Genomic DNA, 25,740 nt, shown 5'->3' on the forward strand with positions numbered 1-25,740 from the left:
TGGATTTAATAGCATTCATTTTGCCTTTCCAGGAACAATATAGGACTGGCAATCTCCCTATGATCTTCTTCATTAAAAGCTAAGGTTTAAGAACTCACCCGTGAGCTATCATCAGTTCATCCTTTGGAGAATGCTTTGTTCCAGCATCATCTGTGGTCTATTTTCCTTCTTGAGTTAAATTATTCTCTCTGATTCATTGAAGGGAACTCACATTGCTCTTGAAGTTTCATATATAACGCTCTTCAATTTCTTTACATTTTGACGACTACTTTATCTCTACATTGTCCTAGTGTTCCACACTTGGTAGACTTTCCTGTTCTCATTATTCAAACCATATTTCAGTTTAGTAAAAGAAACTAGTTATTTCCTAAAATACAATTTTTGATATTTCCAGTTGTCCATGCAATGCACTTGGGAATGTAGGAGACATGAAATAATTTTGAATAGGGTGGTTTTTACAAAATCATTGCGTTTATATTATAGCTGCCTGCTCTAAAATTAATAAACAATGTGACAAGTGGTCATTCAGCATTCTAGGGGCACCGGTTATAATGATTAATAGCCATTAATTAATATAAGAAATGTGTTGTGCAGTAATTCTGTGTGAGACAGTGTGAAACACTGAAATTCACCTAACTCGGAAGATGGTCTCCACCCCCAAAGACCTCTCATTGTGAAGTTGAGTCGCATGCATACATGTAAACAAACAAACCAACGGTCACAATGTGTATGTAGGTGCCACAAATAGGTAACAGTGAAGGGAGTAACGATTGCTTCCATATCCAGAGGTGGGCGACTGTTTTCAGAGCAGAGTAAATGAGGCTGTTGAGCTGGGTCTTGATAAATAGGTGGGAGAGGCCTGAGAAGACCATGCTAGGAAGAGCAGGGACATTGAACAGTGGGACTGTGGCATGACGTGCAACAGAAATGGTAGTAAATAAGCGTGGAGAAGACAGCAAAAGCTGGAACCAAGTCCTTAGGAAAACAGAGGAAATAAGGGATTTAAATAATGAAACAGTATTCAAATCTGTGATGTGAGCTTTCAAATAGATCATCAAAGAGGTTATTGCACTGTTGAAGCAAAAGCTGTTAGGAGATATGGCATGGGAATGGAAGGCAGAGAATGGGTTCAATATACAGTGAAGAGCTATATTTGGGTCCCTTAAACATGCAGTCAGAGTGGTAGTGAATTGAGGAAGAGCAAGAAGTCAAGGGTGGCCCCTACCCCAGGATTCACTTTTTGGTAACTAGGTTCATGGTGATTCTAACAACCAGAAGAAGGACGATAGAAGGAACAGCAGGTTCATAATAGGATTGGCTCGAGTATTATGGGAAAGCTGTGTAAAGATGATGAGTTCCATTTTGAACACATTTGGTTTGATGGGGGTATCCAAGGGGAGATTTCCAATAAATAATTACGTAGTCCTATGGCCAGGCTTAGAAATATAAATGGGGGAGCAACTAGCATAGGTCGGTCAGTTTTGTATTCTGGCAAGGTGTTTTTCAGGTACTCTGCTAAGAATAACAGCAACAAAGATGAGTGACGTGATCTCTCTCTGAAGTCTATTAAGGAACAAAGACTATTTATTTATTTATGACACCTTCTTCTTCTAATATGTCAGCTTTGTGACTTATTTATATAAATGATTTATTCTATATACTAAACTCTGATCAATACATACTTTACTTACCTTTCAGCCATGGGATAATTTTAAATAACTCCTTGATCATTCTTAAGAGTAGCAACTATCAAAGCAATAAAGTACTAATATGATATACTTTTTTATTCCAAGGATATAATAAAAAATAGGTTATTTCAATTGGAAAATCATTTAGCTGAAATAGTATATTTCTTACAGTATACCCTTTGTATTACATTTTTTGAAGGGCAAGTTAGTTATACTTCGTAAACCCATGGAGATTTGGCGGCTCTGTGTCATTGAGGGAGAAGGAGAACTATTCAAACAGCTCTTACTTTTGCCTTTGTACAAAGCAAACCCCCTTTAAAAAGCCAAAGTATCAACATAAGTACAGTTGGCTTGTGGGAAAGAAATTATAGTTGAAAAAAATGTATGATTAAAAATTCCCTATAGTTACCCTAACAAACTTCAGGAATTCTCTGACCAAAAAATAAAAATAAATAAACTTTTTTTTCTGAAGCAATGTTTAAATGAATTATATAAATGCTGGAATCATTATGCATAATATTTTTTGTGAGACCCAAACTGAAAATCGTGTTCTGTGATTGTAATCCATAGTTAAATGGCCCATGTCCCTCTGGCTGCCAGTCCACGCTTCAAGCAAGATGACATACGCGAAGAATAACTTGAAGAGTCTGCTTTTTCTTGAGAAAAAAGAAATATTAACTAGGCAGTTTCTCAGAAATGTGTGTTGGCTTGTTTTCACTTTCTATAGTGGATATATTCGTGTAATGCGTGAAGCTACAATGTCCTATGAATTCTACAGAACAGAAAATGTCAAACCTTGTTACTGGAAGTTCCCCAAATGACCTGTTTTTTTTTTTTTTTTTCTATTATCATTAAACAGGGAAGGCCATGGCAAAATTTCAGTATTTGCTGTCAAAATGGCTTTAGCCACACTGTGTGGCGGGAAGATCATGGACAAATTAAGATGTAAGTCACTCTCCGCGTGTCTCTTTGCTTATCCCTCCTGGGCCGCACATTTCCTGCCCTCAGTCCTGCCCTCATTCCTGCCACGTCCCTTTCCCCTTTTGTAACTTTCCTCATGCTATGAGAGTTATTTGAAATAGGATCGTTATCGTTCTTCATTGATCTTTAGATTTTGTCATAGAAATAGTTTCAAATTAGGTAAGTGTTAATGAAGTCAACATTCTTCTTCTACTTACAGGTTATTATTATTTAGAACTTGTTAAGTATCACCAATTAGACTATGTAATGTTAAAGTAGAATAAGCATTCTTTCAAGTTCATTGTACCGTACTGCCCTGTAGTCCAGTCCATCATTATAGGGACTTGAAGGCTTATTAGATAATCCACAGCCAGAGCCCCCAGCATATTTCTTTGTCCCTCTCAGCCAGCATTGTTCAAATCACGAGAAGCCCCAACCGTTCCAAAGTGAGCATTGCCAGGGTAGGAAGCAGAGTGACTTCACGGAGACACCATAGACTGAGAATTAACTGGATGCCAATAAAAACATGATCGCCACAGTATATTGAGTGATTGTGGGACTTCTAGGTATCTCTTGCCACTAAATATGGTAGAGTTTTAAACTAAACACAGTGGGAGTTTTTTGGTTGGTTGTTTAGTTGGTTGGTTGATTTGCTGTAGGTAAAGAAGCTGAGACTCCAAGAGTTAGAGTAAACTGCATAGCTACAACCATACCAGGATTTGAGTCCTGACATTTTTTATTGTTATTTTATTGTTGTTCAATTATAGTTATGTGTATTTTCCCCCTGCTATTCCCCCAACCCCTGCCAAACCCACCTCCCTCCCTTGCTTCCACACCCGCCCCCTTGGTTTTGTCCATGTGTCCTTTATAGTAGTTCCTGAAAACCCTTCCCCCCACTATCCCCTTCCCCCTCCCCTCTGGTTACTGTCAGATTGTTCTTAATTTCGATGTCTCTGGCTATATTTTGCTTGCTTTTTCTTTTGTTGATTAGGTTCTAGTTAAAGGTGAGATCATATGGCACTTGTCGCTCACCACCCTGAGGCCTACCTTTTGAGTAGTTCTCAAATTCTAGTATGTGTAGAATCACCTGGAATGCTCTTACAGATTTCTGGATCCCACACCCAGAATTTCTGATTCAATTGGCCTAAGGTAGAGACAGGGAGAAAGAATTTTCATACTTAACTAGTTTAAAATGATATCCATGCTACTGTTTAAAAAAAAAAAATTCTATACTCTGGTTTCCCTTCAGATTGTATAAATCTTTCACCTTTTACTAAAAGGAAAATTTTCATTTAACCCATTCCCTTACCCTAAATATTACGCGTTATGTTCTGTCACTGAGTGAGAAGGAGCACTGTGATGGGAACTAGGAGTCCCAGATGGAAACCCAGCCATGTGACTGACGTGCCGAATTATCCTGTGGAAGTTACTTCACTTCTCTAGTCCTCACCTTCCTTTTCCATCCTAAATTTGGGGGTTTTGAAATGTGAGATACCTGTTCAGTACTTCCTGGCTATATCATCTGTGACTCGAAGCCTCTTCTGAATGTGATCTCATACTTCTGCATGCACCAGGAGGGGAAGAACAAAGGAAGACAGAGGAACGAACCCTTCGTTCCTTTGGAGTTTCGCCACACTCTCTCCAAGGCCGAGTTGTGTCCGTGCACCAGTAGATGAGTGGAAGGCCCATGGGAGCCCCACATAACTGTGTGTCCTCCCTCACTCTGGGGACTTCCTTTCAGGGAATGGCCAAATGCAGTCAGCAGGCAGAGAAGCCCTGGCAGACTGTACAAGGGTCAGTTTAGTTTCTCTTTAGTTAGCATGAAAGGTGTAGAAAATTCAGAACTATTTATGTCAGTACATGATTGAGGGATAATAGCTAAATTAGAAGGTGACAGAACCAATGTTGTTAATTATGTCAGTGTAATCCAGGAGGCCTTCCTTCAGGGTGAGTCAGGGGAGAGGACAAAACTCCTGAAGGTCGTGCCTGCTGACCTCATGTCACAACTGGCCACTTATGCTGAGGTCATTAAAGAAATATTTTTTCTTTTTAAGTCTAAAAAAACATTTCCAAATACTTATTCCATGTGATATTAGTAGGTACCTGGCTGAAAGGGTCCCGTATTAAAGTAAGTTTGAGGAAAACTGAGAGAAGAGTTTTCAGAGCCTTTCATGAACCAGGGTAATTCTGAAGCTCTCCACCTTTGTACTCAGCTTTCCTCAGTGTCAGGATTTTATCCCTGTCCTGGGAAGAAAATGGATAGGGTACTTTCAGGAGTCACGTCTCACTCCCGAGGTCCCCAGCCCCTAAGCTGCATCGCCCAGGCATCACAGGCCAATTGCTGTGGAATGGCCATGACAGCTGCGGAGTAATCCACCCTCGCCTCCCAGCCTGGGAAGGACCACTGCTCTCCCTTAGCCTTGGGAGAAATCTGGGGCCAGTAAGGATGAAGGGAATGATAGTTAGGTAAGCAATAACAAGGTCCTCACTGCCACAAAGCTCAAGATATTGTACAACAACTAAGTTTTTGAGAAGATATTTACCAACTGTCAAAACTTTCACAGTTCTCTTGCAAGTCCAGAAATTCAAAGCAAATCATGTAGTTCAAGAACTGCTACAGTGCTTTTCCCTCATCCCTCCCCATCCCTGACCGAAAGCCCCACAATCAGTGAGCCAAGCGTGCATGCTGCGTAGTGGCTGAAATAAATCCTCTTGGTACAGTGAAAGAAGTAACCAACGCTGAGTCCCACTGAGAGCAAACAGAAGTAAGCTTCAGAGTGTCACACATCCTGTCGAAAAGCAGAGGGTGCGATTATGATATATTTTCACGTTGCTCTCCCCCCACCCCCGTACTGTGGACCTGAGTCTCAGCCTAACGTGTCCCCACGTCCCTGACTGTGGGTCACTCTTGGTAGAGTTTAATCCCTGGGACGTGGAATTAAACTGGTTTCATCTTAACTGGTTTCCAGGTAAGTCAGTTGAAAACAATTTGACCAAAACATTTTTAGCTGAAAGCCGTTTGGCTGAAGAACCTCTCCAATGTGTTCATTGGTCAAAAATGAATATCCTCAGTCACCAGTGGTAATTATTGACTGAAGGAGCAAATATGAGCAGACCTGCCCACAGACAGCAGTAGCTGACTCTTGGTTAGCAGGATCATGGGTGTTTGCCCTAGTTTTCTTTTGCTGGCTTGCATCTAATGATAGAACAGGCAAACTCATGATTTTCTGCATTGCTTTTGTAATCAAGAAAACATAAAATGAAAAGATATGGAATTTGGGGGGATTTGAGGGATTTGTTTTTTCTTCCTTAAATTCTAATTCACTTGTAGTCAGTGCACTAGCTGTGCTTGTTTGGCATTTTTCTATTTTTGAGCATAGAGATGAAAGATATTTTACACTTTTCATCTAGCCCCTTAATGTTGGAGAGCCCAGGACAAGAGTAATTGGCTGAAAATAAACTAGAAATTTAAAAAGGCAAATAGACGTGGAAACCCTCAGAAAATTTACAGCTGAGTTTCTAAAACTGCTTTTAAATGCATTATAAGGGACAACACACCCAGGTTGCTCTACCCCTTCCAAGATGCAGGGCCACCACAAGCCAGTCAACATGCAGCATGTTCACTGTTCGCCTCCAGGCAGCCTGGAGCATGAGGGTAGCCCCTGCCATCGTCGGACTGAGCAACCCGAACATAACTGATAGAACAGACTCCTCCTGTCAAGTCATTCTTGGTCTGATTGTAGCCTGTTGTTTTAATGAGATGAAGCACTTGTTTACATTTCTGCTCAGAGTTCCTGGATAGTCCTAAGGATTTTAAAGAATTCTGAATCCAGTGTGAAAGAAAGCCTGGAATACGAGGTGCTATTCTAAAGTGTCTGGGGAAGGTTTGTTTTGTTTTCTTTCAAAGACTAGCATTATGACAGATACTGTGTATTTGTTGGGCTTCTGTTACTGATCTGGTTGTTCTGCCTTCAAACCTACCCCCAGGGTAATATTTCTAACTCACTGGCCTGCCTTAAATTCTTCAGTATCTCCCCCAGCACCTTCTTGACATCACCTACACTCCTTTGTAGAGCTTTTGAAGTTCTTCATATCTCCACCTCATCTCCCACCATGCACTGTTCGTACCCAGGCTCCTGACACAGTGAACTGCTTGAATGTCTTTCAGTTCTTCACGCTTGAGCATGCCTCTCTGCACATCCTGACCCAGTTTCCTGGGCCTGACCAACCCCTAATTGTCCTTTACACTTGGCCTAGAACCCACCTTTGTAAGGAAACCATCCCTGACCCATTCCTCCTCTGAGACGCTCTTGCTGCATCCTGCATACCCTACTGTTCCCTGCATACCCTACTGTTCCCATATTCACACCACCATGTTACAATGTGTGATGTCATGACACATGATGTAAGCATGTTGCTATCATTCTCAACAGACTAGGACCTCTCAGAGGACAAGACTGGGATCTCCTTTTTTTGTATAGTCATGACTTAGCACAATTACACACATTTAGTATGTGCTAAGTTAATTTTAGTTGAATGAAGCAATGAATGTAAATTCTTCTACAGTATCTATCATTGTATGGTGCTCTAGAAAATATAAGGGTGGTTTAAAGTATAATCTGGAATGTTGCAAAAACAATCCTAACAGGAAGGCAAAGCCTAACTATATGAAGTAAGTGACAGAAAAAATGTGATGTGAATTTAATAATAAAAGTAGCTACCACCTGTGTACTAGGTGCCAAGCACTATTTGAGTGCCTTAACATCTGTGTGTTAACTAACTTAATCTTTGAAATAGCCCTCTATTTAATATATATACATATATATTATGTATTATAAGCATATTACATATATATGTGTATAGTCCCCCCTTTCACTGGAGTTCTTGAATTTCTATATTTGGAACTACATAAGAGTTTTTTGCCTTTGACAAGCTTTTTATTTTTGACTAATTACAATGAAAGGTAAGAGATAAAATTTACTAAGTAAACACCATTGTGAAGGTGGATGAGAATAACATTAAATTTTTTGCTCAGATGGAATTTCTATAACCTTACAGTTGATAAACTTTGAAACACAACAGAAGTCCTTTATAGCCAGAATCTAAAGAAATTGAGAGCCAATTCACATCCTTAACACATAATTCGGTAAAAGTCTGTCATGTGCTTAGCATCTGACTGCAGTATAATAAGAATGTCTCCAGACTACATTTTGACCTTGAAAAATTAAGCCCACAATGAACAGAGGGAGCACATTGAATTTACAATAGTTGATCCCAGCAGCTGTGCTGGCCTCATTACAATCTCGCGTGGTGACAAACTATATGATAGCAAACCCTTTCATTCCAGTAGTGATTTTCCACAGAGGAATTATAACGTACCTTGGGAAATTATGCCATTAATATTCATTAAGTGCACACAGTGGCAGAAACTGAAGACCAGAGGTTCGATGAAGCCATAGGCTCTGCTGAGAGTAATCTCACACCTTCACTTTACCTCGTTGATCATCCGCAAGGCCAGGCTGCCAGGCTTTCTCTTGACTGCAGGAGTCAGAAGACCCTTCCCTGTAAATCAATGCCTTCCACCCAGAAATCCATGATTTATAGAAAGTTTTCTGCTCCTGTGGAGGGTTAATCAAGTGTTTTCATTACCTCCTTACCCCACTGTGTCTTTCATTTGTCAGTATCATAAACCAAAACCCCAACTTTTTAGTGATAAAAAGTAATATAGATGCATAAATAGCTATCCAACTAGCTACACACACACACACACACACAAACACACACACCAATGCTGTAGTATCACTTTCATTGCGTGTTTCAAACAAGGTCAGTGTATTTCTCACATCTATAAACTTTCCTCCCATTGAGTTATACATGGATTAATAATTGACCTCTAAGTAACTATGTTATATTCTCTGTCTTATCAAAATATGCCAATTTTATCCAAAATACTAGCTAATGCTAGGTGCCAGAATCATCTACAAAGAAACACCAAAGAAAACACCATGCCAGGAATATTTCAGCATAAAAATTAGCTTTTGTATTATTCTTACATAAATATTATCTACTTAGCCACATTTTTGTTCTTTGAAGCAGAAATGTTGGACTGAAACAGTGGGGAAGGTTTATGTGATGAATAAATATCTTTGCTTTTTTTCCATCAGATATTTTCTCAATGATTTCTGACTCCAGTGGGGTGATGGTTTATGGACGATATGATCAGTTCCTGCGGGAAGTTCTCAAGCTACCCACAGCAGTTTTCGAAGGTCCCTCATTTGGTTACACGGAACAGTCAGCTAGATCCTGTTTCTCTCAACAGGTAGGAAAGATTGCATTTGAGGAAGTGTCTTTCAAACAGTGGTTGCTCTCCCGTTTATGTCACTCCAACTAATTAGTCAAGTCCTTTTTCATGGTAACCTGTAGTACATCTTCCAGCCCCTGACAAATGACCTATGAATTGGTAACTAAACTTGACACACCTAGGTAATAATAAGAGGTGATGTCTCCTGACTATGCCAGGCACCAGGCTAAATTTTTCACTTGCGTTGTTTAATTTAATCCTTACAACAACACTATCATCTCAGTAACATTAGTGTCACTGTATACTATCAAAAGGGCTGAATTGTCACTCAGCTTCACATGAAACACAAGTCTGATCCACCACCAAGTTTCACCAATGCTTAGCAAAGACCAAAAAGATATGGCATATGCCACGTGTCACTGTGGGAGACCCAAAATGTGGCAGGCATGGCTCCCGAAATCTTCCATGATGTGATAGATTTAGGGCTCAGAGTGACATGTCTGACCTGGGGTTGGTAGGCGTTAGCCCAGGGAAGCCACTTAGTTTGAGGAGCGCTCCATGTTCATGTCTCTCCAGTCCTGCGGAAAGTGTCCATGTCTAGTGTCCAGCACAGCAGAGTGGGAGTTTACAAATCCATACATTGAAGGGTTGTTTACACTTGTTTTAAAAAGCCAAACTAATCAAGAAAGTCTTCTGAAAGGATCCCCTGAATAAAACATCAGTGCACAGAAGCCACTGAAAAGATGCATTTACTATCCAGCTATTAAACAGCATCAGTCTGTTTCCTTGGTGATGTAGGAAGTCAAGTGCTCAGGCATCCCTGCAGTTGGACTTATGTCAATTTACGTAGAACCATAAACACACCCATACAATCAGTAAGGGAGGGGATGGTTGCATACAGGAAGTGCTAGTGGCATTGCACCCAGGAAGCCTTTCTGACCTTCTCCTGTGGCATTGTACCCAGGAAGCCTTTCTGACCTTCTCCTGTGGCATTGCACCCAGGAAGCCTTTCTGACCTTCTCCTGTGGCATTGCACCCAGGAAGCCTTTCTGACCTTCTCCTGGGTGCAATGCCACAGGAGAAGCATCAGCACTTCCTGTATGCAACCATCCCCTCCCTTACTGATTGTATGGGTGTGTTTATGGTTCTACGTAAATTGACATAAGTCCAACTGCAGGGTTGCCTGAGGCACTTGATTCCACCCCAAGGCTAGCTTAGGTGCCTGTGTTCAGCCCCCAGCAGGACTTAGGTGATTGATGAGAAGATCTGGGCTGTGAAGCTGTACAGGAGGAGGCTTACGTGAATAGATCAATAATCATCTTTCAAGTTCCCTTGGAACTGATGACACTGTGAAAGTTTCTCCCATGTCTTTCTTTATCATCACCTATTGCCTGGCCCATTGCGTTAAGTAAGCCCTAAACTGGCCCCTCTGCCTCTGAGTTTATTTGTTTGTATAGTCCTTGATTTGAGGTAGTGGAATGCTCAGTAAATCTATTAATGCTTCAGTATATTTCACATTCAAACTTAGCTATAATAACAGGACTTTTAAAATCTTATTAGGACCTATATAGTCAAAAAGAATTATACAGGATGTTGCCATTGCTCAAAATTCCTTCTGAAATATCTATAGATTTCACCATTATATAATCTTTTATATACCTTTAGTGAGAAATTTATACATGTTGAAATCGTAATGTTTTTTTAACTTTCCTGATGATTTTTAGCCAGTATGATAGTCCACATAGATAAGATCATTTGAAGTACAGGAAGAGACAACACAAGTAAAAATAATAAGCCCATTTATTTTTGTGCTTCATAAACTGGCTGTTTGAATGATGAAATTCCAAAACTGTTTTAATTGCTTCACTGAAAAAAGTACAGGCCACTCCACATAATTGTTTTTAAAGATAAAATTATTTTAGGTATATAAATAATATTTAATATTATTTAGGTATATAAATGTAATAGTTTAAAAAATATTATCTCATGACTTATACTTTATGTAATTTATCTTTTAATAATAATGTTTAGATCAATCCTGCAAAAACCTTAAAGTATTTAGTATTATGAAGAAAGGCTAAAATTTTAAATACCTGCTGATTAAAAGAAAAGATTAAATAGCGCCAAAACAGTTGTTTTGTGAATTACTAGTGTAAGATATAGCCTTTGAAAAAGCACTATAGCCCTTCAGGACTGAATTTTTTGTCTAAAAGAAATAAAACTATCTCATCCAACTGTATATTCTAATTCAAAATTTCAAATAAAATAGTGATTTTTGCACATAAACATGTAACTTTTGTCATTCATCAAATTATAATATCATGTATTAATAGAATTGCTTATTTTTACTTTTTTGAAAGAAATATATACAGGACCTGATGCAAATAATGCCCCTGTATATTACAAAGTCTTTTATTACAAAATCATAAACATGTAGTTCTATAACATAACAATATCACACTCAAGCATAGCAGATGACACTTTAGGTGAAATGTTCAAATTAAAACTACAAATTATACCCTGGCTGGTGTAGCTCAGTGGATTGAGTGTGGGCCCGTGAACCAGAGGATCGCGGTTCAATTCCCAGTCAGGGCACATGCCTGGATTACAGGCCAGTTCCCAGCAGGGGACTCACAAGAGGCAACCATACATTGATATTTCTCCCCCTCTCTCCTTCCTTTCCCCTCTAAAGATAAATAAATAAAGCCTTTTAAAAAGCTATAAATTATTACACCCATGATATTACCCTACCAACCACACTCAGATAGGTGTTACTTCTCCCACATCCTGTGTATAACAAGTTCATTTTATACATCAGAAGGGACCAGGAAACTGAGCCAGAAGCACATGGAATTGAAAATAGAGACATATAAAGAGAGAAGAGAATTTTTTAATGTAGATTGTCCTCTTCTAACAGGAGGAATTGCTTCCTATTAACAGGATTCCCTCCTAAATGTGTACAGCAAAACCATTCACATTGACCATAAAATATTTAATTATGGGGTTTGAGGAAGTTTGCAGGGGAAGTTGCTCTACAGATGTGGAAGACTGACATGGGAACTGTATCGTGTGCTATGACACACAATTGGGTAACTTTATGGAAATGCCTATTCTTTATCTTTCCTCATCATTTTCATACTGTCCCTCCTATATGAAAGTGATGCTCTCAGAATTGTTTTTCTCCTTGTGATAATATTGACTCAGCTTCAGTGGAGATAATTCAGTTCTGGGTATAAGTATAAAATGCAATCAATATTTTAAATTCTGCTGAACTTTATTTCAAGTTCTGTTGCTTTACGTTCTAGGGGTTAATTGAATGTCTTGTTCCTTTGATCTCAAACTCTATTTGCATGGCAGGTAAATTAAGCTTATTGTCTGTTCTAAATTTTTGTGGGCTTTTTTTTATGCAGAAAAAAGTCACGTTAAATGGTTTCTTGGACACACTCATGTCAGACCCTCCCCCTCAGTGTCTGGTCTGGCTGCCCCTTCTGCATCGGCTGGCAAATGTAGAAAATGGTGAGTAGTTGCTACTAAGCTAAGGCAATTGTTTTCATCATTGAAATTAAGTGATCAAGTCTATAGTGATTAAGCCAAAGTCGTTGTTTTAGGGAAGTCTGTGTAGATGTTCTGAGCTCTGTTTAGGATGGAACTAACTAGTCTTCCTTGTCAATAGTGCCTTAGAGATGCACCGCAATGTGAAGACTGTCAGTTCTGGAAGCTTGTTTGTGTACCTCTGAGTTACAAGTCCGATGTGGCTTACAGACTTGAAACCACAGAAGAATCTCAACAAGAAACATGATGTTTTCTACTATTTGGTTTGGGTCTGAATTTCCAATATTGGTTCATATTTGCATTGTCTACTTCTTCCTAGGCCCTCGGCCAGGAATAGGTGGAAGAGAAGGAAAAAAATTACATGAGAGAAACTTACTAATCTTTGGTCATGTGCTCCAAATTACAAGCTTTCAATGGTTGTAGTTATGTCAAAAGGAAAAGTAATATGAACTTTTATAATGTGCTTTTTATAAGGGCAAGTGTTTCTAGGATAAAAGTAGTTAATGTTGATATACCCAAATTAAATGTAAAATACAGAACAAAAGTTAAAAAAATTCAACATGGAACAATTCAGTGCATCTTTCTAATCTTTAGATGTTCTTATTTATTATTCAATTTACATCTGAGATTTCTCCAGATTTAAACAGAAAATAATTTATCCCCTATCTCTTCCTAGAATCTTAATGTCTACACATTTCTTTAATATATATTGGAGGTAAAGTTAGCTTAATCTCAAATTCCCATTCAGAACTTTCAGCATCTGCCTTTATCATCTCTCTGAGTTAAAAGTTATCAATTTACCCTGCTGTGCTCACAGAGAAGATGTAAAGAATGAATTAACTATGCTCTCTGTAGCCACTACCAAGCATAAACTTGTTTTTTATGTTTCCTGCTCATCTGCAGAAGCAGAGAGCAATCAAGGTCCAGCTCATACAACCTGAGTTCATATTTCCGTTTGTAGCTCCAGAACTAGTTGTCCTGCTATCATAAAGTTGTGATTTCATTCCTCTAGCACAGAATTTCCTGTTGCAGGAAATTAGTTCCGTAGGCCCTGTCTCAAAGCAGTTGTCTCGACATTCAGGTTTCCTTCAGCCTTTCCCAAAGCCCAGAAAAGGGAGGATATGATGCGTGTTCAGAAGGCAGTGCCTCCAGAACAGATTTTACAGTTTGCTTTTTATCTTCATTTACTCTTTTTTGCATTATGTTCCCTGGCTAGTTTGCCAGAGAATAACTCTACAGAAGGCAAGAGTTGTTGCCATCATTGTTTACTATTGTCAGCTCATAGCATATAGACAGTTACTTGGATTTGATCGTTCATTAGCTTTATATTTCAACTATTTTACCTTTCCTGCTTTAATATTCAAATTTTCTGCCAAAGACAGTTGTGTTTCCTGAGCTGTCTGAATGAGAACTGCATTTAGATAATTTGCATATCTCTTTGGGCCCCATTCATCTGCCTCTTAAAACAGAAAAAAAATCTGTTTGTTAAGGGGAAGCAATGTCACTCATTAATCAAGCCCAGTAAATACTTGTTTTTTTTAAAAAAAGTAATTCAATTCTCTCATCCAGTTTTTCTACCCTGCCTCCATTTCTTTTTCTTTTTCCTTCTTCTCATTTCCCATTTCTCTAAATTTGGTCTCTACCCACTGGAGAGGCAGCTGTGTTCATCCCTCATGCTTCTGAGTCTTCCAGGGAGCTGCGCTGGTCTCCTGGAGACAGAGCACTTTGGGGGAAAGGCAGGCCAGTCTTCGTGATTTATATTCTTGTGGTATAAGAGATGGGAGTAGGAGGAACAAATAGCAGTACAGAAATTTGTTGTTGAAAGAACACCTATCCTCCTTCCCTTTTCATTTCTACCACCTCCACGCATATGCTTGAAATGGGCAATGAGACTGCAGGAATAAACATAATGTTTCTCTCAGCCAAACTGACTGTCATCTCAAATCGTAGCACACGGCAGAAAAAAATGCAATTCCCGTTGGGCTGTATTCTTCCTTCTTCTGGCTCATACTTTGGTTTTCTTGTTTGTTCTTCACTTACTGCCCCTCAGTCTTCCATCCGGTTGAGTGTTCCTACTGCCACAGTGAGAGTATGATGGGCTTTCGCTACCGATGCCAACAGTGTCACAATTACCAGCTCTGTCAGGACTGCTTCTGGAGAGGACATGCCGGCGGTTCCCATAGCAACCAGCACCAAATGAAAGAGTATACGTCATGGGTAAGGCAAGGTCCAGGCAGTACTTAAAGTTGCGTGTGTGAGTGTTACCCAGAATGCAAGGGAATGTCAAGGATGGTGACCGTATTAAGAAGCAATTTTAACCTGAAGTCCAGCATTCCTTCCACCCACCCCCCCATCTCACTGGGATCTCTTACTTGCTTTATCTGAACCCTATATAACTTCCCGTAACTTACAATATAGGAAGATTCAAACTATGTCACTTGTTGAAAAATAGACAATTCAGTACTGATTTAGATAACAACTGAACAGCAAGCACCATCTGGAACATAATCTCACTTTCACAGTAAGTTAAGGCTCTTTTCAACTTTTGTTTGTTTGCTTTCTGTCACTTTTTGTATTTTGTGGGAATTGCTTATGAATGATTGCTAGGTTCTTTTTTCTTAGATTCTGGAGTCCGTTTGAGTACATGACTAGAAAACCAAGGAAAGACGTGTGAGCATGTGGGCTTAATGGTGCTGTTCCCTTTTACTTCTTTGGAAGAGGGGGATATTGTGGCAATATTAGCAAATCATCTTTTCATGAATAGTGCGCATGAGCAACTTGCTAAAGGTGACCTGTGAGTATCTCTCCCTTCGATGGGCATATTCTCAGCAGCACATGGCCCTGGGTCTACGAAAAGAATTGGACTCCATGAGCCTGCTGCTCCAATGGTTTACACTTCACTGACCCCTGCCTCAGTTAAAGTCAAAGGTCAGTCCCCGTGATGTTGTTCTTGTGCTCTGTGACAGCACCATTCTATGTGCAGGTGGCTTTGTAAGATACACCACCAGGCTTACCAACCCCTCTTGAAATAATTCTTCCATAAGAGCATGCAAGGGTTTTTTTGAGGTTTTTATTTTCTATAGTTTAATGTATTTCAATTCAACATATAGTTTTTAAAAGTAACTTCTTTTTCCTTTTTATAAAAAAGAATATCTTCAAGCCCTGGCTGGTGTAGCTCAGTGGATTGAGCGCGGGCCTGCGAACCACACAATCGTGGTTTGATTCCCAGTCAGGGCAATGCCTGGGTTGCAGGCCAGTTCCTGGCAGGGGACCCATGAGAGGCAACCATACATTGATATTTATCTCCCTCTCTCCTTCCCTTCTCCTCTAAAGATAAATAAATAAAATCTTTTAAAAAAAGAATATCTTCAGAATATGCACTTCAAATAGGAATGGTCTTTCTAAGAATGACTATTGGGAACTTATAGTCAGTGTGAAAATATTAATAGTTTAGTGCCTGTCAGATTCTGAGCTCAAATGACAGACTTCACTAAGTCATCATATACTGAGGGCTGCATGCCAGTTCTAAGGCCACTGTCACTGTTGATCATGTCATATGCTGAGGACAGATATATTGACACAGATGATGAGACACAATTTAGTACAGAAGATAGATGAAAGCAGTTTCTATTTTCTTATTGTCAACATACTACAAATTTCCAAGCTTGTTCTATCCCAGATTCTGGAGAGTTGGTATCAGAAGACTAATCATGTTGGTTGTTTTGTATAAATGCTGAAATCAGATAAGAAACCTCTTTCTTAGGGATGAGAACTCTAAAATTACTTGGCAGGGCAATATCTTTGCGAAGTCAGAATAGAGTCCTTGAGAAGATGAAGGGGCCCCAATGTTTATGGGCTGAAGAGCTTTATTCTGTTACTATTTTAAGTGTTCCAAGAGATTCACCTAGCCAAACCACAGCGGAACTTCCTGAACAATGTTCCTACTACCTAACTTTTAAATAATGAAGACAGAAGTCGCATCATTATATTGCCAATTATGGGCTCTATGTGTAAAAGAAAGTGAAAAAATTATAAATGGCTTCTCATGGAGAAGAAAAATTGGGGTGAAGATTTATTATACGTGGTAAATTATTTTTGATAATTTTGGCTATGAACCTTTAAGATAAACATTCCACTGATCTAAATGACATACAGGTAGCATATGCTCTGAAAAGAAAATGAATTTTAAATTCTCAAGACTCAGATTGAAGCTGCACTTTCAGTTAGATGCGTTCCACCACACCTGAATCATCTTACACCTGGATTCCTGCAAAACCTCTTGTTTATTAAGACGGATCAGTCCTTCTAGAATCAGGTCCGATGCTGTCACCTCCATGATGTAAACTCTTCATTGTCTCCCCCTGCATTCGAAATATAGACCACAGTCCTTGATGTAACATATAAGGACTTTAATGACCCAAGTCCAGCTCTCTTCTTCTTCCTCCGTCTGGAATTACCTTCCCAGTCCCCTGAGTATTTGTCTAAAGGACTCCTGCTGGCCTGTTTAGCCCCAGCTCAGATCCTCCCATTTGTCACAGCATTCGCTAACACTAAGCAGCAGGAGGCAGGCACCTTGTTGGCTTGTTTACCACTGAGCAGACTCCCTGACTTGGCGTAGAAACTCAAAGAGGAGTTCTTGAATGAGTGAGTGAATGAATGGTTATCTACTATGACAGCAAATCATCTGGTAAAATGCTACATAAATGTTAGTGGTTATCACCTCTCTCTGTCTTCTTCTTTCCAGAAATCACCCGCTAAGAAGCTAACTAATGCGTTAAGCAAGTCCCTGAGCTGCGCTTCCAGCCGTGAGCCTTTGCACCCCATGTTCCCGGACCAGCCTGAGAAGCCACTCAACTTGGCCCACATCGTGTGAGTACCTGTGCCCTCCGCACTGAGAGACATCTCTCTTCATTGATACATGTCTGAGTCCACACAAAAGCAAATTTCATCGGTTGTCAGGGACCGAGCTTTAAAATGTAATTTTTTTTAAAAACAGTGAATGTAATGCCATTGCAAGGTTTTGTTGTAGACATATATAGTACAAGTGCTCAGCTGTACAAGTAAGGTGTGTGGCACTAATGTAACTCGGCTAGTGATAAAAAGCATAGTTCTGAAATGCGGGTGTTAGTGGAGTTCACTTGTTGGAAGTTAGCGATCAGTGGAATTAGTGTGGTATGGAAATGTTAGAGCGCATTTTATCTTAGCATCATATGTGCTTCGAGTCCCAAATACGAAAGGCCTTTGTTTTGTTTTTCTGCAGAGCCAGTTATCCTAAAGAGGGCAGCAAACCTGGAAATAATTGTTGTTTCATCCCAAGCTACATAACTTCAGAAAAATCGTGGCTTGTGCTAGGGAATATTAAAGATGGGGATTGGTAGGAATATTTATCAAAACATCCAAAACATGGACTTAAAAAATATTCCTCCAAAGTAGGTGTGAGTTTGGTGGAAAGAGGGGCCTGGGCCTGGACACAGTGCTCCCACCTGCCCTTCCTCCTCCCGTACCGTTGGAGCCTCTCTCTGGCCTTGGTGCCGAGAAAACTGGGAAGGAGGGGGTTTTTCTCTGATGTTGTCTTGGGCTCAAAAAAAGAAAGAAGCCCATTTCCTATTTCTAAGCACAATAGGAATTCCATAGCCACAGGGGCCTCAGCAAGCCTCTACAGTGGGTGATTTTCCCTCCTCATAGACTGCCTTTCATTTGCAAGTTCAGCAGGACCTGTGGCACTGCAGAGCCCGCGTTGACATGTTGGCATGTTGACATCAAGAGGTGGGCTGATCAGACCTACCAGTATTAGGAATTCACCAATGCCAAGTTCACGATTCAGGTGGTTCAGAACGTGACCCATAAGTAGCACTGCGGTGAGCCTGAGACCCTTATGAAAGCAGTAACTCTTTTGTCTGATCTAAGCAAATACCGTCAAATGATTTGTGCTGTGGCTTGTCCGTGAACGTTGTATAAACACTACAGGGCTGTGTTTGGTTCGGTCCCAAGTGGCTGTGAGGGTTCGCTGTCCTCAGCAACACACAGTCCGGAGGATCCTGTTCCTGGCATAGGTGAGGCATCCAAAAACTAATGTAAACTGAATCTGTACAATGTGGTTCACTATTTTTGGAAATTTTGCTCCTAAAAATAAGCCTTCAGATAAACCAGGGGTAAATAAATACAGAGAGTGTTCCAAAGGGCTAACCACTTTCAGAAAATGACTTTATATGAGCTCTTCCTATTAAGGTCTCAACTTCCCCACCCATAGCCAGAGACAATCACTAACCTGTTAATGAATGAACTAAATGAAATGAGGGCAAGTCTGTGCTCTCTGTGCTTTGCCACACAATCACCTTCTACCAGACCTGCCAGGAGTTTCACCCCTGAGTGTGGCATTCAACCAGGGCTGCTGGATATGAGGAAGAGAGACTAGGGATATGAATGGCCTGGCTCTAACAGCTTTGCGGCAGAATGGAATTGGGATGCTGCTTCCCAGCTCAAGAAAGAATTAGGAGATGAGGCAGTGTGGAGTCAAAGTCAGTTTCACAGTCAGTCACACTGAAGTGTCACCCTGCACAAGGACTTGTACTCAAGTCAAGATTGGGGTTGGGGAGGGTGTTATTTAATTGGCTGTGTAAAAATTTTTTAACTTATAGTGGCAATACAATCTGATGCATCATTCACTCAAATAAATGAGAGGAATATCTACGCAGTTTGGGTTCCATGGAGAGTTTCAGGATTCCCTTAAAATTCTACACAAAATATGCCCTTTTTTCTGAGAAATGTTCTATATATTGGACTAGATTCTCAAAATATCCCTTGAATCAAGTAGTGATCTCTCCTCACTACTAATATATTTTTCCGGGGTAAATGTCTTAATTTTAAAATTGTGAAAAATATTTAATTACTGAAACAACATACAAGAAATTCTGGATACAGAATAGTCAGTCTATATTAGAACAGAATATTTATTCTATTTTTGACTTTAGACATTTTTCTCCCTAATTGTTATTTAAATGTTAATGCCCTAAATAGGCATCCATGTCTTATTTTCATTATTTTTTTTGGATGGGGATACCTAAGGTTTCTAATTTTAAAATATGCTGTTCATTTAGCTCTTCCAAATTATCATAGGCATGTGCTGGCCACTTCAGTGGGTGACATTTTGGTATCTTGGCTTTTGTGCTTAGCTATCATAGTGCTTGTGAATGTTACCACCATGATTAACAGTCTCTATTCTATTCAATTCTTTGCTGCCCAAAGTGATACTTGGTAAGTAGTTCAATAGTTGCCAGCGTACTTATAAAGATTTATTATCATAATTATAAGCGCTTATGAGATACAAAACTAGTTTAAAACTAATTCTGCCTTGAGCTGAACACTTTCGGTATATAAGAATGCCAGTTTTATAAAAATGCCTTCTGCAAAGATATCATCCAGGAAGAAATTCTTGCACTAGGCCCTTGTGGCTTTATCTCATGGAGCTATTTCTTTTTTATAAGAGTAAATATGTTTAAAATTCCCACTGAGACCTATTTTTTAGATAAGGTAACTGGCCACTTGTTTATGGAGGAAATAGGAACTTGAATCCTTTTGAAAGTCAACATTTGGTCCCAAGGGTAGCCATTCTGTGACCCAAGTTCAGCATTTTTATAATGAACTTTAAATCTGAAAGTATTTACTAATAAACTACGATTTTCAGCTTTGCAGTAACCAGGTTTAGTAAAGTAAATTTACAGGCTAGTTAAACAGCGTTTTAAATCTACTTTTCTCATTGCCTAAAGATAGAACAAGATGGGAAAGTTTTTTTAAAAGACAAAAGAAATGTTGGTCTAGTTGATTTTTGCAAAGCTACAATGTAAGATATTTCCTTTCATTCTGTTTACTGTTTTAAAATCTGAAATACCTGACTTTTGAAATTCACAGAGGGCATTTGTATAAAAATAGCATCCTTCTTGTAAAGTGAACCCAGTCCATTCAAGGCAAAATTAGTTTTAAACTAGCCTCAGGTAACAAAGCTACATCCTAACCCTGGCTGGTGTAGCTCAGAGGATTGAGTGCAGGCCTGTGAACCAAAGGATTGCTGGTTCTATTCCCAGTCAGTGCACATGCCTGGGTTGCAGGCTCAGTCCCCAGTAGGGGTAACGTGAGAGGTGACCACCCATTGATGTTTCTCTTTCTCTTTTTCTCCCTCCCTCCCCACCTCTCTAAAAATAAATAAATAAAATCTTTTTTTAAAAGCTACTTCCTAGATTAGCAATACAAAACACCAAGATTGTTTTCAGAATTTTGGCTAATATATTTAGAATAGATGAAATAATGAACCTGCTGTTTTGACCTCATCTGACAAACAGTATGTCAACAAATTCTCAGAACAAAATTGAGCCCCAGGTACTGGGAACCAAAGCTTTAATGAGTTTCTGCATATAGTGCTGACATTTTAAAACCCGCATAGCATCATATTCATTTCCATTGAATAAGTTGCAGTAAACAAGTCTACCTTTTTCCTAGAATCTCTTTATTATAGAGTACAAACTAACTCTGATTCCCCATGATAAAGAATTAACTCATTACAAATTTGGCTCTTGATCAAGCCAATACCATAGACTCTATGGGCTGCTGTAATCAATGTTTCATTTTCAAATAATTCCACACTGTCAAACTCAAATAGAGAATTACAGTGAAATCAGAATTTCTTCTGGCTCAGAATGATACCCTGCCTCACCCTCCATCTTTTGAACTGCCAATCCCGTCTCAATTTCCCATGGATTGTCTTACCACCGACCTAAAGTCAGACTAAAAACTGCTTGGAGATGAGAGAGGGGTCACAGCTCAGTCGTTTTGCCTGGACTAAGACATTAGTGATGGGGCAAAAATGACAAGGTGACATGTAGAATAACACAGGGAATGACAGACCTGACGCAGTTGGTATTTAGGCTCATGGACAATTTTGAGGAGTGTTCAACCCATTTTTCTCTCTCCTCACATGAAAGAAAGTGAAGTTTATGAGTGAAGCCTTGCACCATGTGCCCTATTATCTGGGCCATCCAATAACAGGAAGTCAGTAAATACTTTGTGGTGTTTAATCACATCTTCGTTTACAACAACGAGCAAGTAAAGTACAAGATAATTTTGTAGGCAGGTCCTTCCAGGCTGGACCTGTCAGGGGAGGGCCATTTTTGTGGGAAACACAGGAAGAAGTTTCTAAGCCCTCAGAGATCTTCCTTTTAGCAAAAAGATGTAGGTTCTAAACATTATCAGTTTTCAGAGCTTCTCCCTTTAAAAGGCAATAAACATAAGGCTGCTTCAAAATCCTCACCGAAGCCCAGAGCTCATGGATCACCACCCTGTGGTGTCCGGGATCTTCCTCATCATGTTTACTTGAGATTCTGTGTTCTCCAAGAAATGTAACTTTATGGACATGGACAGTAGTGAGGTGATTGCTGGGAGAGGGGAGTATAAGGGGACTAAATGGTAATGGAACAAAATTACAATAAAGATTAAATTTAAAAAGAAGTGTAACTTTAAAGCACTCAAAGAATGTAATTGAAAAATGTAAAATTTTGTGTTGATCCTGAGTTAAGATAGAACGTTGGTCTTCCCACCTCCTCTCCTCAGGGGTGGTAGCTGGATTTGAACCTGTGACTTCTACTTGTTTTAACTTCCCGTCCATACTCCACTTTGTTTTAGGCCACCCAGACCTGTAACCAGCATGAATGACACCCTGTTCTCCCACTCTGTCCCCTCCTCAGGAAGTCCTTTTATTCCCAGGAGGTAAGTTTCAATCCTATTTTATAGTAAGCCCACGGTTTGGTATGAGCCTTGATTCTGTGGTGAGAAAAATATTCTAGTGTAAACCAAGACTGGAAGCCTATTGTTAGAAACTGGTTAGGTAAATATCTGTTGCATGTTTCCAATTTCTTTCATTTGGACGCATTGAAAGAGGAATAGAATAGCTTCAGGGATTAAAGTCCTTTCTGGAAACTTGCATTTATAGTGCACCCATTGTAAGAATGTAGAATTTGTTTATATTTTACTACTGACACACATGCATTCTCTTCACTGAGAAAGTCACTTTCGTAACACTTAGAAAGGTCCATTTAAGCCAGGAAATTGGAATTTTAAGACGTGATGGATAATTAGGATGTACCCTCTGAAACATCTCTCATTTCAAAGCTCCAGAAATAAAACTCTCTTCTTGGTGAACCTTGTAGTTCCTGAGGCAAGAGACTGAAAACCAAACTTGAAAATGTAGTTTCCACATAAGTAATTTCATGGATAATAACAAGGACTTAAACAAAAGGTAGATTATGTATCATCTTTTTTAACAAAATCCATTCCCACTGTGAGCAAAGAACAGGTGAATCCAGTACTTCTTTTAGAGCCAGCATTACAAATATGCAGGGTCAAGAGTTGCTCATTTGATCAATCACAAATGAAGCACCAGAGAATTATTTTATAAATACAAGGAGAAGGCTCACAGGAAAGCAGAGACAAAGGTAAGGATAATTGGAGTGAGTAATCAAACCCAGGATTTTCAAATGCCTTTCAGTAGGAAACAAATACAGCCTCATGTTTCACAAAATGAACGCGATTGGTCTTTTCCCCGAAGAGGTTTCTGAGATAGCAATTTCACTGTAATATCCTGGTATGTTCTAGTGAGGATTTGAAGGCAGTGAGACTTGGAGCGCTACAGTTTTTTGCTCCGTGTTCCTGTACTTATCCATCAGCAGGAACCCAAGATGAACATGTTCCCCATAATTGTAATGAGCAGAATAAACGGAATGTTCGTGATGTTTTCTTCCTGTAAATTAAGCAAGTCTGTATTTAATGAGTGGAAATGAAGACACAGCCGAACTACAGATCCCCCACAGTGAAATCATGTGGTTAGACCCTCAGTGTGTTCCTCTTAGCACTTCTTTTTGAAACCACCAGCAAATTCAACCATCTTTTCTAAAACAAGGTCCTAAACTGTAAAGTCGATAAGAAACACGGGCCTATGCATCTGCCTAGAGAAAATCCTGCATGATGTTAAGAAAGATGCTGAGCATTTATTAGGAAGCTCTGCATTCTACAAATGTCAAGCAGAGACAGACTCCATCCTTACTGAAGGTCATTTTATATCATTTCAGCTCGGACGGTGCTTATGGTGGATACGTCTAGATGGATAACATGGCTCCCTCTACTCTAAAATATTCCTATAATACTTTGAGCTGTTCTGGTTCCTCCAGGGTGCATGGTACCTCTTAACCCAAAATATGATAATTTCCCTTTTTTCCCATTTTCAGTCCTTTTGGAATGTTCCCTGTGAACCACAGACACATTGTTTAAAGTTTGCAGTTGTTCCTATCACCTCGGAGATTGGTCTCTGGTTTCTGTTTTAAGGGTGCTGTTCAATAAAGCTGTGTACACTGAACTCCTTTCCTCCATGAGTGGGCCTTGCTCTGTCTGTGGGAGATTCTGATGAGGTCTCATTGTTTGACTCCCTCAGGTTACCTGAGGGGATGAGTGCATCCAGCCCTGTGGCTGAAGAGCATTCGCTTATAAAGCTGTATGTAAGTCAGCTTGACCACTGCACACGGTCAGTATCCCAGCCCTGAATCACTAATCACAGTGGCAGCCCCATAGCTAGACTGCTGGTCATTCTGTTCCATCACTAAAGTCCTTGTTGTGTGTCTCAGGGGAGACAGAGGTCTTCTGGGCTCTCATGAGACTCCAGTGAGAATTTCCCACTTGAGCTGGACCCTCAGCTCCTTCCTCTCTTTTCCACCTATTATCTCGGTCTCATGGCCTCATACCAGTATATACAGGATGCATACCTATTAAGAGGACAAGCTGGATTTTCTTCTTTTCTTCTTTGCAAGACACAGATGGTAATTTCTTAGACTCTTGAGTGAAAGAGCCCCTTGGAACAATCATTAGCACTAACTGGGTGAGGCCTGGACAAGGTCACATGACTAGACCATATTGCAGTAAAAGACTTGAGGACTTAACACCTTTCTGCCCCACTGGGCCTGAGCCATGTTCTCCCCAAGGCGGAGCAGTCTGATTCCTATTGAAGCAGCAATTCCTAAATGAATATCAGACTATTAATGCTTCATTTCTATCATTTGATAATGCTAATTGTGATCCACTGTTTGTTTCTTAACCATGTTCATACACTAAAATTGATGGCAACCCATAACACCAAATGAAGGCACAAGTTAAAGGTCGTATACTTCCTATATCTGGAACTGAGCCGAATAAATGTAACCCGGGGCCCTGCCCTCACTCCTGCTCCACACCGACTTCCCCTTTTAAAATGAGATAAAACCTAAACAAGCCAGTAATGTGCTGATCAGTGTTAAGAAAGCAGAGAAGTTTGCTGTGCAGATATTTTATTTATCCTGAGTTATCGGTCTTTTGTGACAAATCTTAGATAAAGCAGAATGAGGACGAGCTGAAATCATCACTCCAGAACTCTTGTCATAAACTCTCAGCATTGCTCACCCAGAGTCCTTTACGAGCACACCACTTTGATCTTCACAGGGCACTAGGGTGTATCTTTGAAGTCTTTTGACATCCTAGTAATCTGACTCACACAGATTTACCAGTGTATAACTGGTTACCAGCACCATCTGCTGCATCCTCTTTTCTTATATCCATTACCAATTATATACATGATTCACTTCTCCCTTACTTAAAAGAAAAGAGGGAATTCTCACAGGCACTCTCCCTTAACCCCTTGAAGTCTATGTTTGTGTGTGTGTGTGTGTTCAGTGCCGGTTAGCAATTAGATAGAATGTTGGTCAAATAACATAATTCATGGACTAATTCACCTCATTCATTTTCTTGATCATAACTTTATCCCTAAACCTAGACTGTTTTCTTTTTTTAATTTTTTTCCTAGATTTTATTTATTTCTCTTTAGAGGGGAAAGGAAGGAGAGAGAGAGAAATATCAATGTATGGTTGCCTCTGGTGTGTCCCCTGCCGGGAACTGGCCTGCAACCCAGGCATGTGCCCTGACTGGGAATCGAACTGGTGACCCTTCAGTTCACAGGCCAACTCTCAATCTACTGAGCCGTGCCAGCCAGGGCTACCCTGAGAATTTCTTCATTCTTTTCACACTTTCTGGGCATGTTGTCTGAAACTTTATGAAATTTGAAATAATCACTCTCTGCTGCTATTTCTTTACTCCATGTCATCCCAGAGCTGCATTAATATGCTAGATTTTTTTCAAACTTGAAATAAGCCAGTCTTTACATTGAACTCTGCT

General features: G+C 39.8%; 1 protein-coding gene across 24 annotated transcripts in view; it reads left to right on the forward strand.

Moving 5' to 3' along the window:
• DTNA (dystrobrevin alpha) overlaps positions 1–25,740 on the forward strand; it is a 364,229-nt gene that overhangs the window by 283,004 nt on the left and 55,485 nt on the right. For 11 of the 24 annotated variants that reach the window (XM_037032686.1, XM_037032679.1, XM_037032770.1 and 8 more), the window contains 7 exons: positions 2,548–2,633; positions 8,813–8,967; positions 12,360–12,465; positions 14,552–14,718; positions 17,246–17,370; positions 19,747–19,755; positions 22,174–22,257. In XM_037032686.1, coding sequence (XP_036888581.1) covers positions 2,548–2,633; positions 8,813–8,967; positions 12,360–12,465; positions 14,552–14,718; positions 17,246–17,370; positions 19,747–19,755; positions 22,174–22,257 — 732 coding nt within the window. Of the gene's footprint in view, positions 1–2,547; positions 2,634–8,812; positions 8,968–12,359; positions 12,466–14,551; positions 14,719–17,245; positions 17,371–19,746; positions 19,756–22,173; positions 22,258–23,615; positions 23,896–23,974; positions 24,065–25,740 lie in introns of those variants that run through there. The other 13 variants (XM_037032722.1, XM_037032779.1, XM_037032879.1 and 10 more) reach the window with 5 other exon arrangements.

Source organism: Sturnira hondurensis, unplaced genomic scaffold, assembly GCF_014824575.4.
Source record: "Sturnira hondurensis isolate 20B ecotype Veracruz unplaced genomic scaffold, ASM1482457v3 Scaffold0001872, whole genome shotgun sequence".
Lineage (NCBI taxonomy): Eukaryota > Metazoa > Chordata > Mammalia > Chiroptera > Phyllostomidae > Sturnira > Sturnira hondurensis.